The following is an 18,542-nucleotide window of genomic DNA, read 5'->3' on the forward strand; positions in this document are numbered from 1 at the left end:
GCTGTTTAATGAAGAGCTCGCTTCAAAGCCGGGGCTGTGATTGCAGCTGGGGTGTCACGTCATGGGCGAAGATTCAGCCTTCACTTGATTTTGCAAAACCTGAAGACTCAGCCCTAACAAACACTGACAGACGAACGGCAGACAAACACGCCGGAGCTCTTCATTATGGCACTGAACCAAACACAAATTCAATCACACATGTGTGAAAAGCAAAGATTACAAAGCGACTTCCAGGTCAATCGCAGGATGAGAAATCACCTTGTTAGTGCAGCTTCCTTCCACGCTAGCAGCTTGGATACACAGCTTTTGTGCACAGCAAGAAGCCAGCACCGTTAATAAAGAGAGAGGGGTGGAATTAGTGGTGCAAGCGTCACATTTTATTTACCACTTTGCACCTACAAATCCTGAAAAACAATTTAATTTAGCAGCTCTATAAACCCTTTTTTCTTAATCATAGGCTTAGCTGCGATGTCTGTCATCCTTGGAAAAGAGAATACTGTATATTTTTTTTTATTTCAGTAAACGTTTACTAAAGAAAGAAAGTTATTTTTTAAACCAAATGGTTTTTGCATGTCAGAACAGTCATGCAGTTTTTGCCCAGTGTGAGACCCTTGGCAGACCCTACTGTTCAACCACCATGCAGAGTATGTGCATTATCCCTGGGCTTCAGTCACGTACAGTGAAATCCTGACACAGCGGCAATTATTTCAGTCATTTTCCATTACGAAAGCTTGCTTTTAATTAATCGTTTACTCCCGTGTGAAACTGTAATTGCAATTAACCACGATCTTTGTAACCTGCAGAAGAAAAATTGGGAAAGCAGCAGGGGTACAGCACATATTACTGGGCCAGTTACCCAAACCGCGTCCAGCAAGAATAAAAACACACTGGGCAGCAGTTTAGCTACCAGCTAAATCTTCACCTCTTACTGGCTGTGAAGCAAATAGAAGTGCAGAGAAAAATACAAGAGCACCACTGATATCTGTCAGCAAAGCATGTTTCTATTATTATTGTTTCTTTAATATAACAGACATGTAGTGAGCAGATTATAATACAAACAATGCTGACAATATAATGTTCTGCAGTCCACAGCAGGGGTACATGCCCACTTTATCCCACAGCGCTCTCTCTCAAATACATGATAAAATATAAAAAAAATGTATAAACTGTATACTTTTTTGCTGTCAACTATTCTCAAAAAGGGGCAGACAAAACACACCACACATTGATCTTCAAGGAAGTATCTCCATTCCAAACAATGAAAGCGCTGGCTGAACCCTGGTCAAAGTCCGTGGTGCCTCAGTGTTAGTTATACGCTCAGAAACGAGCGGCCTTTCTGAGTGCCAGGCTGTGAGTGGTCGGGCTGGAAGAACAGGAGACAGACTCTGGCCAGAACAGCCCCAGATCCCCGCGAGACCGCGGGCTCTCAGACTGCGCCAGATCCACCGGGACACCCGTACCTGGCGTTTCAAGGCTCATCGAGCCTCCTGTTTCAAACCATCATTAGCCTTTAATATCCTAAGCCCTGCAATTATCTTTAAAATAGTTCATCATAATACAAATTTCAAAGCTTCTGAATGATGAGCATAACACCCCGACTGAAGAGTAAAGAAAGTTCATTTGACAGAAGCTTGCTGTGCCAAAGCTTGCAAAGTAATTGCTTTTGAACTGCTACAATAAAATGAGGAAAAACTGTTAATTTCTTTCTTGGAAAAAAAACCCTACAGCACCGAGTATTGAAACAATTGCAAATATGTTTTAATTCCCTAGCACAACAGTCTTCTAAATGTAAAAAAAGATTTCAGAGAGTAAACATGAATGTGAAGAAATCTCAGACTTGCTTGCAGTATTGGGTTCTGCAGAGTTACAGGATATAGTATTTACTGCATGTATAAGGCATTCTTGAAAAGTCCTTTTCGGTTACTAATTAGTACACTCTCCTCATATTTATCTACAGGTTCTATCTTTATGCAAACATCTCGGCCAAACCGCCCTGCTCCTGAGATCTGAAGGTTTCATGCTGTACCTTCACAGTGGCACGCAAGAGCATCAGGACCACGGCCAGCTGTCGTGCTATCAGCCCAGAACAATGCAGAAGAAGTCCTTTCAGATAACTACATTCCTTTCCACTGTCACTGATTAAAATTCACAATACGGACAAAGCCCTGCGAACACGCAGTGCGAAAAAGGAAAAGAGCCTGAATAACAGCATTCAATAAAGCTCCGGTGCAATATGTCACAGCAGGACAGAGTAACACTGTGCAATACACACTGTGACATTCTGTCTGTGAAGAGTGCAAATGTAGTTTAATTCCCAGCTATTTAAGTATTCCTGAAGTGTAAGGCAGGGAGCAATACAGCCCAAGACATGTATTTGCCTTTCAGTTGCCCAGAAATGTGCAGTCCAGATTTCTGCTGTGGTCATATTCTCTGACAAGACCAGCCAGACTCAGGATTATACCCGTCTGTGCTAATGAGGGGATTTTCTGCAAACGAGCCTGTTCCCTTCCTCCGCTCCTCTCCGTGTTCCTGGGCCTCTGGTCATGGAAGCCCTGCACCACTCCCGGACGTTTCGCACGAAGAGGGAAGCTTTTTCCTCCCTGCTCGAGCTCAGCTGCTTGTTGCATTTATTAGGGACGCGTTTAGAGTCAGCCCCCCCTCGCCACGAGAGCCTTTCACTTCCAGGGAAATCTGTCTCTTGAAAGCCATCAATTCTCTTTTTAATTTGGGTTCATGTATTGAAGACTGAGGGTTTTTCTTTTCTAAAACAAGCAAGATTTTTAGCACATGCCTATTAGAGCTTTCATACGGAGCACATGAGGACACAGCCTTTCCAAATTAAAGCAAGAAAATAGATTATGTAGCCATATGGAACCCTTTGCCACAGCCACAGTGATCTGGTTCCAAGACATTGTTAAACTCTGTGAGGCAATGCCTCCTTTGTGAAGCTCTAACTTGTACTGTATTCTTAGGGCCTAACTCACACCTTTTAATAGGTGTTTACTAACAGATTATTCTTTGCATAAGCTCTGTTGATTAGCAGAAATAAATATAAGAACCAGATACGACAACGTTCACAAACATGGAATTCAGAGCTGAATGTGCATCTGATACAACGTTAACTCAGGCATGACTTTTCTGGGTTTGGATTCCACGCGTTCTTCAGGACAGGGCTCTTTCACTCATCCTCCAGCAGGCTGACACTGCCAGACACCGGCTTCAGGCTGTGTGCTGTTATAGTTAGTGCTTCTTTAGGGAGACAGCCATCCTCCCACAGGCTTCTCTATATAGAATATAGTGTCTAGACTAGGTGAGTGCTGGCTAGGGATAGTAGCACACACCTACCCTACCTAACATGAGCCATTTGCCACCTCCGTAACTGCTCTTTTAAAGCCAAGACTCCTCACTCTGCTCATCAGAGACTTGTACTGAACAGAACGTCAGGATACAGGGTGGATGGCTGCCTGGTGAGGTCACAGTCCAACACAACAGGAAGTTCATAGAGGCGATGATGCGAGCACTTCATCACAGAGGAATATTCACGCACGCACATCGATTTAACACCAAGAAAGAATACCCTACATTTACATTTAAGGCCTGTGTGGCCCTTTGCTGTTTCAGGTATCCCGGCTTCCCAGTCCAGCCCCTTTCTAGTTTTCCCCGGACAATGGGTCATACCACCCTCCCGAAAGGGGCTGGAGAAAGTCAGTCCTGGAGCAAAGTCAACCTTGAACCCCGAGAGGAGCCGAGGCTGGGCTCCACAGCCCCTCGCTTTCCACGCCAGCGCCTGGCGACGCGCATCATCACCGCCCCAAAGCCCCAAGGGGGGACTCTCTGCCACTCCTGCACGGCGCAGCAAGGAGATACTGCTCCTGTGGGCTGTCTTTTTTTAATCAGGGCTGATCATCTGTAGAACAGGCCTGTGCGCATTCTGTATGTGAATTCATTTCAGGTCTAATGAAATATGCTTGAAAGAGAACATGGCGTGAGTCCCAGAACAGGACGAAAAAGACGCATGTAGAGCTGTGTTAAGACATGTTCTGTGCCTCAGTTATGGCATGCTCCTTTTTCACACTGCCCCTTCCCTAACACGGGTCGACAGACCTTCTGTGAAGGATTTTCTTTTCATTGATAAGGTTTCCCCGTTTTGAAATCCCGAACTCTGCTGGGGCTGTTTACTGCACATCAAAAACACTGATGGCTTTATTTAGTTTGCACCTCATTCTCTGCACGGCGTTTGTAACAAGCAGGGCAGCAGTACAGTAACCCATCAGCCTAATGCAGTGAAAACTGGGACAAGCCCACATCTGGAGCTGGACTGTTAGGCTCAGCTCTTCGTGAGACCCTCCAGCTACCATATACAGGTTGACCTATTCTGCTTTGTTAAAACATCTCTGTTGAGCTAAAAAATTAAACAAACAGCACGAGCCCAGCAGTGAGCACGACTGCTGCAAAGTCCCTAAATTGGCGCGCTCTGCTGTGAACGTGGTGGTTATAATGAGCTGCAAGTCTCAAATCTGCTGGTAAACAGCTCAATAACAGACATTATCAGATGAGGAAAATGACTAGTTTCCCGTATTTGCTTTGAAAATCCTTCATTTATCCCTCAATTTAATATCGTTGTGGAGGGAGGAAAGAAAAAGAAAGTGTTTCATCATTCGGGTTTAATGTCAGAGGACGCTCCCTAAACACAGTCATCCAGAATTAAAAAGAATAGTTTTCAGATAACAGCTACACACCGTAAATCATAGTGGCAGTGTATCCAGAACCACAGTTTTGGGAAATGTGCGAGTACTCAGTGCTGTTCAGCAGCACCTGGGCCTGGCAGACGAGCACGGAGCCCCAGAGGGGTCTGGCCAGCTCCGACTGCAGAGCCGGACCGTCCCCAAGAGCCAGACACCCCCTGGGCTCCCCTGCGTGGCCCCGCGGGACTCCCGCTCAGAGCTCACACCCTGTCCAATCGCAACAGACCTCTCCCAGCGGCGCTCTGGAGCAGCACCTCGACTGCAGGTAGACCCACCTCAGGCCTCTCCTGAGTCTCCCGACTCGTTCAAGCACTGTGATGGAGGATTCAGCACAGAACACGTGTGACGATCAGAAAGACATGAAACACAGAGATAAATCTACTGTGGGCCTGTAATAAGAACAAGACACATTACAAACCAGAGACCAGGCGAGATGGACCGTTTGGCTTGGTAGTGCGTGATATTATTATGATTATTACTATGATGATTGTGAATATGATTATTATTAAATTAACCCCCATTATTAGTACGTTTAAAATGAAACATTCCCACAACTTCCCATTTTTCTTGAAAAACATCATCAACGTGACGGGAGAACTTGACGCCGTCGACAAGAGCGCCAGCAAACGGGATCTTCGTGGAGACAGGGAGAAGGAGACAGGCGCCCTCTCCGCGCACGGACGGGAGCTGCAGCAGAAATCATTTCAGCGGGCGGAAAAAAAAATCTGTCTCGGATTATTGCTGCCTTTTCATGTTACTATCGCTCCCTGTGCTTGGTTTCAGCCAATCTCTCCCCTATGACGCTCTGCGAGGCTGGATTCAGAGGGACCCGATCATAATATTTAACACACCCACACAGCCTTCAACAGCAAGAGCACGGGTTTGAGCTGAAGCGCCCGAGTGAGGTCTCCAGCAGCACCTGCCCGGACCGTCCTCTCCCCTCGCCCTCCCGGAGCCCACTCCGCCCGGCACGAAATGCGGAACTCGTCTGCCTGGGAAGAAGAAGGACGGACCTCCCGGATTTCGCTTAAACTGCGTGTTTTGATTTTTTAACGTTTCTGTATCGTTTTCTCTCTCTCTCTCTCACCCCCTCCCCTCCGCGGTGGATACTGGCGCTCAGACGGGGAGAATAACGAGGACCGTACCAGCGCCGCAACCGAAGAACCGGAAATAAAATGAAAGAAAACTAAAAAAAAAAAAAGAAACACGTTCAGACGTCAAACTGAACACCGAAGGGACGATTGTTTTCCTCGCTCTGAAGAAGGGACGTGGGGACCGATGTCTGCTGCACATCCCGGGGATGACAACCAGCCTCCGTGCTGCAGTCGGCACGTCCCGGGGATGGAGCGCCACTACCTACTGTAGACTTCACATCCACACGCCACGGATGAGCCGGGCTCGCCTTTTATACCTGGGCACAGATTTCCAGACTGCCGATTTCCAGGACATTGACAATGTGCAAGACCGAGGCGTATCTCCGACCTGATTCGCGGTAGGATTTATGCGGGAGGGCTGAGAAAATCTGTATTTTTATTCGCTTGTGTACAGTATGTGTGCGTGTTAGTGGACAGCAGACACGCTACTCGACTCTCTGTTCAATTTATTTTTTTTTTGCCTCTTGTTGAAAATGAAGCACACGTCGGTGCTGAGGGATTTTTAAACTCGGCGAAGGAAATTTCTGTGCTAAACCCGATCCGAGTCTTCAAATGTTGGTAACGTTCAGCTCTATCAGAATAAAGAACTGACAACCAGATTTTTTAAAAGAAAACACGACTGTTGTACTTTTATTTTATTGTTTAATATACATATTACGTTCTATAGCAATTACCAGGATAAAACAATCTGCAGAAGAAGATGATTCTGTTTCGGAAATTCCGAGTCCTGATCCTCATGGTGTTTCTCGTTGCGTGCACCATGCACATCATGATCGACTTGCTGCCGAAACTGGAGAAGCGAGCGACGGGACCGGGCGCCGGCAACAGCGGCTGCTCCTGCTCCCACAGACCGAGCGAGGAGCCCGAGAGCTGGGGCAAGCAGCGGGCAAGGGCCGGGGCAGAGTCGGGCTGGCCTAATAAGCACACCCTGCGGATCCTGCAGGACTTCAGCAACGAGCCCAGCTCCAACCTCACGTCGCTCTCCCTGGAGAAAGTCACCGGCGCGGCGGACAGGGCGGAGGGGCCGCAGCGGCGGGAGCAGAGGCCGGCGCAGGCGGGCGACGGCCAGAAACACTTCGTGCAGGAGCCGGGCGCCGGCAGGAGAGCTCCCGCCCCCGGCTCCTCCAGGCTCTCGGCGCTCTTTCAGCACCCGCTGTACAAGACGGAGCTGCCGGCGCTCACGGAAGACGACACCTTGTTTAACGTCAACACGGACATCAGGTTCAACCCCAAAGCGGCCGAGAACCAGGACTGGTAAGCGAAACGCGCAGGGGCAGGTGGGCGAGAGGCGAGGGGGCACCTGAGCGGGTCGGGGGGCGTGTGCGCCTTCAGAAGTGAGCGGCGAGGACCTGTGTCGCCGTGCGAAGCGAAGCGGTCGCCTGAGCTGGCCAGTGGAGTTACTGCAGTGACAGAACTAGTGTCCTACAGTACCTCAGCCCATCGGGACGTGCTGAAGCACTCTTCGCGCATTCGGAGAACTATAGGCTCTGGCTGGTTTGTTTGTAGGCACAGAGTGAAGTTTTCCTCTCTGTGGCACAGCCGATGACAGTTACTCAAACACCGTGTTTACACCATGGCAATCGTATCGTGACACAAAGACACAAAGTATCGTGACAATCGTCCACACACACGCCCTTTTCTAGACAAGCCGTGCTGTTTCTGACCCCTGTACTGTCTTAAACTTGCAGGTCGCCCTTACGAAAGGCAGGTGATGATAACACTCAAGATGTGAGGGTGGGTGCTGTTGTGTGCACATGAGCACACACTTCATCTGTTCCGTCTGTTTCAAATTAACATGCAGGGCGCTGGCACGCATTGTACAGTTAATAGGAAGTTTCAAAACAGCGATTTAAATTTACGGTCAATTGTAAATAACTCGCGAACCAGCAGACACAAAGTATCGTGGTAATACTACTTTTTAGTTTAAGGCAAATGCGTTTCTAGTTATCGATTGCTGAATATTTACAAAACATCTCTTAGTGTTTTCCGAGCGTGGCGCAGTATGTAATACTGAAAAATAAACCGAAAATGCTTTAGTGAAGCGCTGGGATAATGCAGTGTTTCTTTTTCAAAACTCGTTATTAAAATGATCTAGAGACCACGCAGTTTCATGCCATCTGTCTATTGCTCTAATACGAAATGGATAGTTTCGGCTGGGAAAGTAATTTGACGATTTCAAGACACAAGCAGCCGAGAACCTCGTGATCATGTGAAATTCCCCTTGGGGCCTTGCACCCCACTGTACTGGTCAACCACTAAGGTACACCTGGAGTGCCGTTACCAGACTGTACAGTGAAATACACTGAATTGTTTACCCTCATCTTTCATTTCTATTGCCACCACAAGACAGGTCTTTACAGTACTGCAGAGTGTAAAGATCTCTATAATTGCAAGAAAAATGTTTTAATTAAACTAATTCCAGTTAAAGCAAAATTAATGTTATACTGATTGAACACTGTCAGTGGCCGTCTGAATTCTTAATCTGGTTTACAGCTGTTATATTTGAAAAGGGGTTAACAGCGAAACTTTAAATAGATGTACCCCAGAATATCAATGTACAGTAGGCTGAGCTGCAATTAGCAGCAACTGATTCATTTCAGGTTTCCAGTCCATCCTTGTAAACTCAAATAGGAGTTCCTGAATATCTTAAATCCCACCAATCTAGGCAGGGTGACTGTGATTTAGGGTTATAAATATGATTTCCGTTACAGTTAAGGTTAGGGGAAAACTTGGAGCTAGAGATGCATGTTCAAAAGCTTGTTGCCAAACACACTCAAAAGTCCTAAACTGCTAACTGACACAAAACGATCAGTGAAATCGATCCTCTCCTCTCAGTTCCAGGCCTCTCTCTTCTCCCAGCCTGTAATCTGTTTACACAGTCCAAAGCTCACTTGGTGTTTAGAATGACTATTGCATGGCTTTTTTTAAATCTTAAATTAGACTACTGTAACTGCACACATACTGTATATGTAAAGAAAACAACAGGAACATTTCAATACCAGAGCAGAAGCATGTGCCATTAGAAAGTTATGCCATGTTGCAGAACCTTTTATAACACGGGGCTTGAATCTGGACATGCACTGTTCAATATTTTTATGCACAGCCATCATTCAGCCTCGACAAACACAGTTGTTGCTGGTTAGACGGTCCTGTGGTTTTGGAAGTACATATTACTAAAAGCAAGCCTTCAATTTTCTTTAGCTCACAGCATTTAAAGTGTATAAGCAATCCAGTGTCCTCCCAGGTGAATAACTATGTGACTGCAATACTGCAACCTTGCACATTTTAGTCAGCATTGCATATTCACTGGAGGGAAATCGCTTAACCATATCCTAAAGTACCGGGCTACCATACAGTTGGTAGTGTGGGTATTCATTTGCTAAGTTGCATAGGTACTGGATGGGTAATTTTACAGTCCCAGAAACAGAACTACAGAAAACAGAATTGGTAGTCCTTTTGCTCTGCGGGGCAGTGTGATTGATAATTTCAGATTAAGCTGTGATAAAAAAGTGGTGCACAATAGCTAGAACTGGTAAGGGGTGAAGAATGGTAATACACAATTTCAGACAGATTGAATTGTGTACATGTGAGTGCCGTGATACCTGAGCGTTTGCCTGCTGTGCGCTGTCCAGCCGTCACACCCCGTGTGCTGCTTCAGTACATCGTTTCTCTATTTCCCATCCCTTCAGGCACAGCGAGGGGAATGAAGAGGAGTACACCCCAACTGGGGAGCCCTCTGCGGACGCGTACCCCAACTGGCTCAAGTTCCACATTGGGATTAATCGATACGAACTGTACTCCAGACATAATCCCGTCATCGATTCCTTGTTGAAGGACCTCGTCTCTCAGAGGATCACCAGCGTGGGTAAGTCCAGCTGCTGCGCGAAGCCGCGTTCGTGAGCCATTCGTCCGACAGCTTGAGCGGCAGTACTGTGTACTGCTGAGGCCGAGGGACTCTGGGTCTGTGCACCTTCCGAACAAGGAAGACGCAAAGACAGAATTGCATTAGGGCTCAAAAATGTGGCCTTGAGAAATCATAGCCCTTCTGCTGAGGTTACCGATGAACGGAAGCTCCTGTTGATTATAAAGAAGGACTTGATGGCATTAAACCATACCGACTGAAAGCCACTCGAGTAAGGAAAGGCCAAGCTGAGGGCTGCTGCCCCATGCTGTCCACCGCAACGGAAAAGTATTCCACTTTCATACTGTCTGCACATATAGCATCCCGGTCTTTGCTGTAAAGATCAAAAAGTGGTCCAGAGAAGATTTTACCTTCTAATAATTATCTCACTCTCTCCAAAAAATCATTCCAGTCACAAAGCAAAAATCACAAATCCTTCTCGATCAGAGACGTGCACTAATCTAACTTACAGGACTGAGCAGTCAGTTCAGAAACTGGGTATACCATCTGTATGTCCAGTGTCCATGAGTAAATGAGGAGTCCTCCTACAAATGGGAAGACTGAAACTCAGCCACGTAGAGGGGAGATTGTTGCGCAACTCATTCAGTGTTTTAGTCTCTATTTTATTTGCACGTCAGGCTGAATTTTTGAGAGTGCACAGCTGCCCCGTTAAAACCAAATGAAATAGGGTGTTGGTTTATTTTCTTCTGGACACCTTCTTTTGTTCTCACCCTTTCTCTGAGCTCAAAGCTTCTCCTGCGGTCGACTTGGCAGAGGGCGTGTGGGACTCGCAGGACAGTTTTAGTGAACTCATTAGGCCCCTGCCCAGAGGGTGAGTCCCCCCCTCCCCTCTGCTTTTCAGTAACAAAAAGAAACGAGGTAGAGGAGTCGTGACATTTGTGTGAAACAAGGCTTTAAACTGGAGCTGCTGTAGGCATTTAGATGCAGTATGAAATCCATTCAGCACTTCTGGATGAATGAAGAAGAAAGGAGGGGTGTCCATGTCCCCTGTAGGCATGTGAATTCAGGAATAAATCCAGTCATTGTGAAGATTTTTTACATGGGACTGCATGACGTACTGAACATGGAGATCAAACATAATCTGCCACATCCCTGTCCCTGCACAATTTAAAACATCTCTAAAACAGCAGATGGATGAAATATTTCATCATCCAAAAATTAAATTGTTTTTGCAGGTGGGAGTAGAAACTGACCAAAATGGGTCACGAGATGGCGATGTGCTCTTTAAACCTTGGCAGGAGATCCATAAATAGCTCTTCAGATTATATGTTTTTTTTCCTATTTTGAAGGTATTTGTGGAAAATAAATTGCACCCTATTCTCCTTAACAAAAACACCCTGGAACAAAACGTACTATTATAACACAACTAATAGCAGTCAGATTTTGAGTCATCCATTATAAGGTGCTAAAAACAGTCACAGAACAGAATATTTGCATAATAATGGCTGTGTAGACTAAAGCTATTGTCTGAGAAGTACATGGTGCCTTTATCAAGACCCTAATTTAGATCTGAGAAGGTGCAAGCTGATAAGGGGTTTGAAAGTGAGAATAGTGGAGCAGTGGTTATGGTCTGGACTTGTGACAGGACGGCTGCGGGTTCAGTTCCCAGATGGGATGCTGCTGTTGTACCCTGTAGCAAGGTGCTTCACTCACGCGGTGGCTTCCAGTGGAAGGGTCAGTAAAATGAGTTAATACTGTGAGGGTAAAACGGTGCAGGTGACACCCACCCTCTAAACACACACTTACATATTTGAAGCATCTTCCGATATTCACAATTGGATACAATTTGGACACGTTTTTATCACCCAGTTTTACCTCCCTGGCTCACGTTGCTCAATAAATATGGGATTATATTCTGAAACGCAATCACATCCTCTTTCGGACCTGCCTGAAATATCTGAAGAGCCCTCGCACCAATATTAAACAGGTGTCCTGTGTTACACATGACAAACCTGCTCGTTTTATTCTGTCAGGACGGCACGCGGGTGTTTTGCAGCTCCTCCACGAATCCTGATTTTCACGTGGAATAATCTGCTTTGTTCCACCTCTAATGGCAAAGGCAGGTGCACTGTCACCGACTGGAGAGGCCCAGTTCTGGACACTCCTCTTTCAGAAGCCTTTCCCAGGAGGCTACAGTGCTTCCATAAGCACTAAAGCTGCTGTAGGTCATGACTGCTCTTGCAAAATTAAAGAGCTTTCAACAGCATCGTCCTTGCTTGTCAGGTTTTTCTTTTCTGACATGGAAAGGGGTGGGTTTTTCCTCCATGATCATGAATGCTGGTATCGTAAAACAATTAATTTGAATGCACCTGTCAGGCAAGCACAGACGCAGAGGTGAGCCGGAGAAGCGACTCTTTCTGAGTTACGGTTTTACTAAACGATGCAGGAGGAAAAAGAAAGACACAGTTTCTTGTACTAAGGTACAGTACAAAGGGGGATTTAAACAAGGAAAGTGCCTCTTACTAGTTTGTTTGAATAGCTGCATAAATAAACACTCACTGATATAAATGGTCTGGATTACACAGTCAACAAAAATTTCTTCCCAGAAAGCCTTTTATTTTCTTCTGTTTTAAAGACACTTTTTCAAGTATATAATGTGTTTCTGTCTTGTTTTGTACCCTAGCTACATGGTGTGTAAATATTTTTCTCTGTTACAAATCTTTGACAAAGTAAGACTTTGTTTAAGTGAATGAAGTTAGTGGAAAAATTGCTAGAATTGTAAAGGGAAAAAAAACCTTTCTGGAGCCTTTCCAAGGAAATCTTATCCGATTCATTTCTGGAAATGTCCCTAACCATGCAGACAGAAAAAGAAAGGGATAAACATTTAAATGTGGTAACATGGAAATCATTTTGTTTGCATTGAACACAAACAGCCCAGGAATTACTGTAAACATCCTTGAATTCTGCTTGAATCATTACTGAAATAATAGGCAAAATAAAAGTTAAGACTGTGTGCTAGTCCGTCTTTTGTAATGCTTACTATACTCATGAGATCATTTTATTTTTCATGGATGTGTTCTTTTTCAGTTTTACTAGTGAAAATTAGTATTGATATAATTGATATAATTAGTGAGTGATATAATTTTTAATTACACTGTCAACATTTGCAGTGCCCTATAGAGAACGTTTTACACAGTGTCTACATAGCTGAGAACAGAACTGACGGGCTCCTTCCTCCCCTCCATTTCCTGAACAGCTTCATCCACTATAGGATCATGGGAGAGCCGGAGCCTATCCCAGCAAGCCCTGTGCGCACAGCAGGATACACCCTGGGCAGGACGCTAGTTCATCTCAAGGCACACACAGACACACACACTCAAACCAGGGCCAGTTTTCCCAGAAACTAGTTCAACTCCCAGTACCTGGAGGAAACCCACACGAACACAAGGACAACACAACCCCTGATGGGCTCATCCACCCGATTCAAGATGGTCTTTTCCCATGCGTTTCTACTGTTCTCTGCATGTGCTTGGCTTGACTGTACCAGTTTCTCCTCTGCTGCATTTTGGTAATCCTTTGCTAAAATCCTCCCGATTTTAAAATATCAGAGGAGAGGTGCTCTGCATGGTGCACCAAAAGATAATCCCATCGTCACTGTGAACAAGCAGATGTGTAGGAAATAAAGCTACAGTCATCAAGAGCTTGAGGAGATTTAAATAGAGGAGACCATGGAGGCTGGAAACCCTGTGGGCTTCCACAAGCACCACAGAACCAACATCATGAAAAGGAACCATGGCCTTATTTTAACTCCCCTTAAATTTACTGTGCCAAGATATGTACTTCATTCTGTTCACTGTGTGGTAGTTTTCACTTTAATCTATTTTTAATCTCAAATCAAGTTTTAAACTGTGATTATCAAAACCTTTTTTTTGCAAGGGACAAGGAAGTATGTAGTGGCCCAGCTGTGCCTGCCACCTAGAGGCGATACAATCTGTCAAAAAGTGCTTCTTTTGTTAATGTCTGTGTGAAAAGGAGAGGCTTGTCAGTAGTAACCCTATGCCAAAAGCCAGACATAAGTCACTGCTCCATTTCAGGGTTTCGCCACTCTCTTTTTAGTCCTTGTTTATAAGAGTATCTACACTGTGGCTTACACTTAATTGATTATAGAGCTGCCATATTGTGATTTAATTTGCTCAGACTTCAGTTAGACATCGTCAGAACACAGCTCCAGAGTAACACAGGAATAGAGGCACTAGCTGTCATAAAAACATAAGGCCCGTTACAAACGATAGAAGTCTATTTGGCCCATCTAGGCTGTTTGGTTGTCAGAAATGTATTGATCCAAGTGTCTCATCCAGCCGGTTCTTGAATGAAGCCAAGGTACTGGCTCAGCAGCTTGTTCCACACACCCTCAACTCTTTGGGTAAAGAGGCCCCCCATATTTTTGGTTTTACATGCTTGTTTGCGCTTGAGCCCTCTGGTTTGTGTTTCGCTGTTCATTCTGAAAAGTGTTACTGTCACTGGAGCTCTTGGATTCCCGGTTTATAAAGGTTTGTTTTGGCTGAGCTCATCGGTGCCTGATGACTGTTAGGGTCCAGGAACATGTATAGATCTGAGTGTCATGGCTGTGTAGTACCATGGCTTTATCTCCAAAAATGCAAGGCCCATGTAGAAAGGTATTCATGTTGTGTAAGCACATGTTGCATTCGGGGTAAGCACAAATATTCTGGTGTGTGTACATTTGTGAGTCCTACACTGAGTGCTACACTGGGAAATGATTCCGAATTCTCCCTTTTTTATTCCTAACAGCTATGAAATCTGGTGGCACACAGTTGAAACTCATCATGACATTCCAGAACTACGGACAAGCGCTCTTCAAACCCATGAAGTAAGTGAAAACCCATTAAGTCCGGTGTGAATTATTGATGTTCCTGCTCAGTGGTAATGCGGGTCTGGGAGGCTCACGGAATTGAGCACTCCGATGGTGACATTCCCCCGTGGCTGCGATTAGGACATGACCTTTTCAGAGCACCCCAATGTCACAGAGAGTTAGGCCGAAACAGTGTCTGAGATACTTCACTGAAATCTCAGCACAGAATTCACAAATTAAATAATACCAGGTCTTCGGCAATAAGATCAGTATCTTGATCGTTTTTCAACATGATTTGGGACTTTCAATAATAACAGTAAGATATATTTGTACACATAATCCCATAAATAACATATAGAAAAAGCTTTCTCTCTTCCTATACAAACTTCTGCTCTTTTTATTGTGTGGTAGACCTAATAAAATTCACAAACGTTTAACTAAAACAATACTCTTTTTCGTTTGATCTTATAAGTTCGGCAATACCCACAGCGCAGTTTTTAATTAACATTTCCAAACGTACATTTTAATTAAAGATGTGGAATCCTGTCCTGGGGATATCTGTGAACCATAATGCCTACAACTTTAAGCAGCTGGTTTTTAATTGAAGAGTTTTCCCAAATCAAAAAAAAAATCCCTGATAACTCAATAATAGTCAAATAATTATTTAGAACTTGTTTCTTTTCCTTTATTATGTTTCTCTAAGGAAGGAAAAACATTTGCATGCCATTTTCATCCGTTAACCTCCTGAGCCTTCTAATCCCAGTGTAATTCCGAAATAAGCAGTTTTTATATTCAGTTTTAAAAGCTAATTTTTAATATATTCTAGGATTTATTCCTAACTTTAAGTCTTTAAGTCTGACACAGTTATAAGTTAAAATATAGAGGGCGGTTTCACTGCACACATGCACACGCAAATTAGCTCCAAGGGAAGATGGATGTTTAGTTTTTCTTGAAACAGCAAAAAGGCTGAAAATAGAAACTTAGTTTCCTCTTCATTCTTTCACTAATACTAGGCACTAGGCGCTTTGCGTTCCAGATCCTAGGAGAAAATTAAATCGCACATCCAAGGGTGATTCCGATCGCGGAAGCAGCTGAACTGTCTGAAATGTGGCACGGCCTGGTGGGGTTCGGTTCAGGGTTCTGCAGAAGCTGACTTCTGACCCGTGAAGGGGACAGGGCGTCGTTCCCTGCGCGGTCCCGCTCCACTGAGACCAGCCGGGTCAGAACACCCCAGTCGGGGAGCGCGGGTCACGGGTCACAGTGCTGCGTGGAAATCAGGGGGCGGCCAGTGTCCCCACTTTCCCCCTCTGTTTCGGAGCGCACGCTGGCACCTGCCTGTGCACACGCGCTGTGAAGGCACAGCCCAGAGCCCGGGGCGAGATCGATTTCGCGAACCAAAAAGGGAAGGAAGTCAGAGTTGGAAGTTGGAGTTGGTTTCATTTAATACAAAATAATGGCTATAACAAGGGCTGATGCAGCAGACCTGCAGAGCTGTAACTCTGAACAGTGAAAGTGGAAATAAACATTGAGTCACTGAGTCTCTGCTGGAGCAATTACACCTGGAGCTGCCCTGGCCGCTAGCAGTTTCCCCCACTGTCATCGTGTGGCCAGAAGCAGAAGCTGCACCCGCTGGAGAGACAAGGGAGGGCGAAGTAATCATAAAGGCTTTAGCCCTTCTAAGTGGGAGTGTGTCAGCTTCGTGCTGCACTGCTGGAGCAAACAGATTAGCACTGCTAAACAACACAGGGGCACCAAGATGTCTTCCTACCAGTATGTTTCGACTTCGATGACAGCGTATTCTACCTACGATCCTGTCCAAATGGTGCACACTACGGTCGCTGTACAGATGCACACTGCTGGCTGTAATCCGGTAGAGAACGGAAACAATAAAAGTGACAGTTTTGACTAGGGCATTCATAATGGTGCTCAAGTTATCTGATTTTAATGGTAATGAAATTTCTGTGCAATTCTCGAAGCACGGGGACACGGTCTAGTTAACAGTAAATACTTCGCAAAATAAGCTTAGGGTTCCCTTCGGTATTTCTTGGCTGGATGAGATATCTGTGAAATGAGAATTGAAGTGCAGCTCATTTGTTACTTAATTACAAGTGCAAAAGAGTCTCACTGACTGACAATAACAAGGCAGGGCTTTGAGCTAATTGATGAAAAATTTTGTAAAGTTTGTGAAAACCTACGGAGACCAAACACCATTTTCCGGGAAATTCAGTAACATCTCGCACCTCAGCACAAGCACACAGATGGCAAATAACTTCGGTGACCACTAGGTCTGAACTAACTACTAATTTATTTGTCTAATGTTTTTATTCAAAGAGGCTTACATTGGCACCCATTTATACAGCTGGATTTTCTACTGGGACACTGCAGGTTTAGCTCAAAGGTACAACAGCAGTGTCTCACCTGGGATTAGAAGTCACAGCCTTCCTGTTACACCTCTAGACCCCTGACCTCTGCGCCACACTGCTGACCCTTTCCGTACAGATGCAGACATGATCACTGAAACTGTATTTGATACCCTAAGCATCAGAAATCCGTGGACCCTGGAAGGGATGTAATAAGATATTGAACCTACCGTGGCTCAGCTACATATTTTGCATCTTACAAACAGTGTAACATTTTTTTTCCACTCGATGCAAAATACTGTATCTCTGAGTCACACAGGCCAATGGGATAGTGAGTGTAACACCTGTCAGCTCAGTGGGATCCCTGTGAGGGAAGCAGATCCAGAATTCCCAGGAATTGTGCTACATTGACCGCAGCTCGCTTTCTCTCTGGGATAAAGATGGCGATGCAGTTCGGATTCGTACTGTGCTTTCCCATGGGCACCGCCGGAAGCCTTATTCTTTAGGGAGGGGGCGGCAGAGATCGAGGGAAGGGATGTGAAGCTACCCTTTAGGGTCATGTAGAGCAAACAGTGATCACTCTGTCGGGTGGGGTGCGATGGGGTGGAATCATGCCCAGGCCGGTGCATACAGCAGCAATTAGCTTTGGCCAGCTGGGAGTGTGAAGGTAGTGGCCGTGCCCGCTGTTTGCCGCTGATGTGGCACCACAGGAGTGGTGGGCCGTGCAGCCGGGTCGGCCGAGCGGAGCGTTCCGTCGGAGCTGGTCCCCTGGCGGCCGCTCGGATTGAATGAGTCGGCCGGATGTGGCTGGATAGACGCTGCTCACGCCCCTCGCTCCTCCGACACGAATGAAAACGAGGAATGTTGCCAGCAGGAATCGCACACACAGACTCTCGCCCCCCTTTGTAGTTATGAGTGCTTACCTTAGAGCTCAGCACCAGTTCTCAGGTTCAGATCCCTTGCCTGAAACTGTTCTCTCCTGCCAGTACTGGAATGCTTTCCTGCAAATCGATGAGAACAGGTTGACTGTCAACCAATCAATGAATAATAAAATCAATGAACGTGCAATCAGTTCTTTCAGAATATTCCATTACTAGTAAATGACAGCAGGAAAAACCACACCCTTTAATTGTACAGATAAAGATTCCTGGTAACAGTGTCCTACAGTATGTCACTGATGAATCCCACAAGTTTTCAAAGTATTGCTTTCTGCAGAAGTCCAGATTGTGAGCCATTATTAAACTCCCAGGAATGGAAAAGGTTGTCAATTTGTTTTGTTCAGTTTCTTTTGTTTTATGTTGGACCAGAGCCCAGTATAGTCCATCAAGCCTTTTAAATATATACAGCAGAACACTGACACGATCCAACACCTCTGTCAAAATGTGTTGTCAAGGCTGGATGATTTCAGCATTGCGTATTTTATTTATCTTTTTTATTTTTGGCATTGTACACAGCTGGTATCGGTATCTGTTTTGCCTTTTGTTTTTCAGAGCCCATAGCTGTGCTGTATCTTATTATATTAGGCACTAGGTAGATGGAACACTGGCTGCA

The 18,542-nt window shown here is 45.3% G+C and overlaps 1 protein-coding gene and 1 long non-coding RNA gene across 5 annotated transcripts in view; one reads left to right on the forward strand and one right to left on the reverse strand.

The window, feature by feature from the left end:
* The window catches only part of LOC107079010 (uncharacterized), a 339,701-nt gene that overhangs the window by 234,745 nt on the left and 86,414 nt on the right, over positions 1-18,542 (reverse strand). For all 4 annotated transcript variants that reach the window (XR_011182780.1, XR_011182782.1, XR_011182781.1 and 1 more), the window contains one exon: positions 17,915-17,992. This is a non-coding gene — a long non-coding RNA (uncharacterized lncRNA). The remainder of the gene's footprint in view (positions 1-17,914; positions 17,993-18,542) is intronic.
* fam20cb (FAM20C golgi associated secretory pathway kinase b) overlaps positions 5,457-18,542 on the forward strand; it is a 52,096-nt gene continuing 39,010 nt past the window's right edge. The window contains exons 1-3 of the mRNA XM_006637363.3: positions 5,457-7,153; positions 9,589-9,764; positions 14,571-14,649. Coding sequence (XP_006637426.1) covers positions 6,600-7,153; positions 9,589-9,764; positions 14,571-14,649 — 809 coding nt within the window. The 5' untranslated portion in view covers positions 5,457-6,599. The remainder of the gene's footprint in view (positions 7,154-9,588; positions 9,765-14,570; positions 14,650-18,542) is intronic.

Source organism: Lepisosteus oculatus, chromosome 19 (genome assembly GCF_040954835.1).
Source record: "Lepisosteus oculatus isolate fLepOcu1 chromosome 19, fLepOcu1.hap2, whole genome shotgun sequence".
Classification (NCBI taxonomy): Eukaryota; Metazoa; Chordata; class Actinopteri; order Semionotiformes; family Lepisosteidae; genus Lepisosteus; species Lepisosteus oculatus.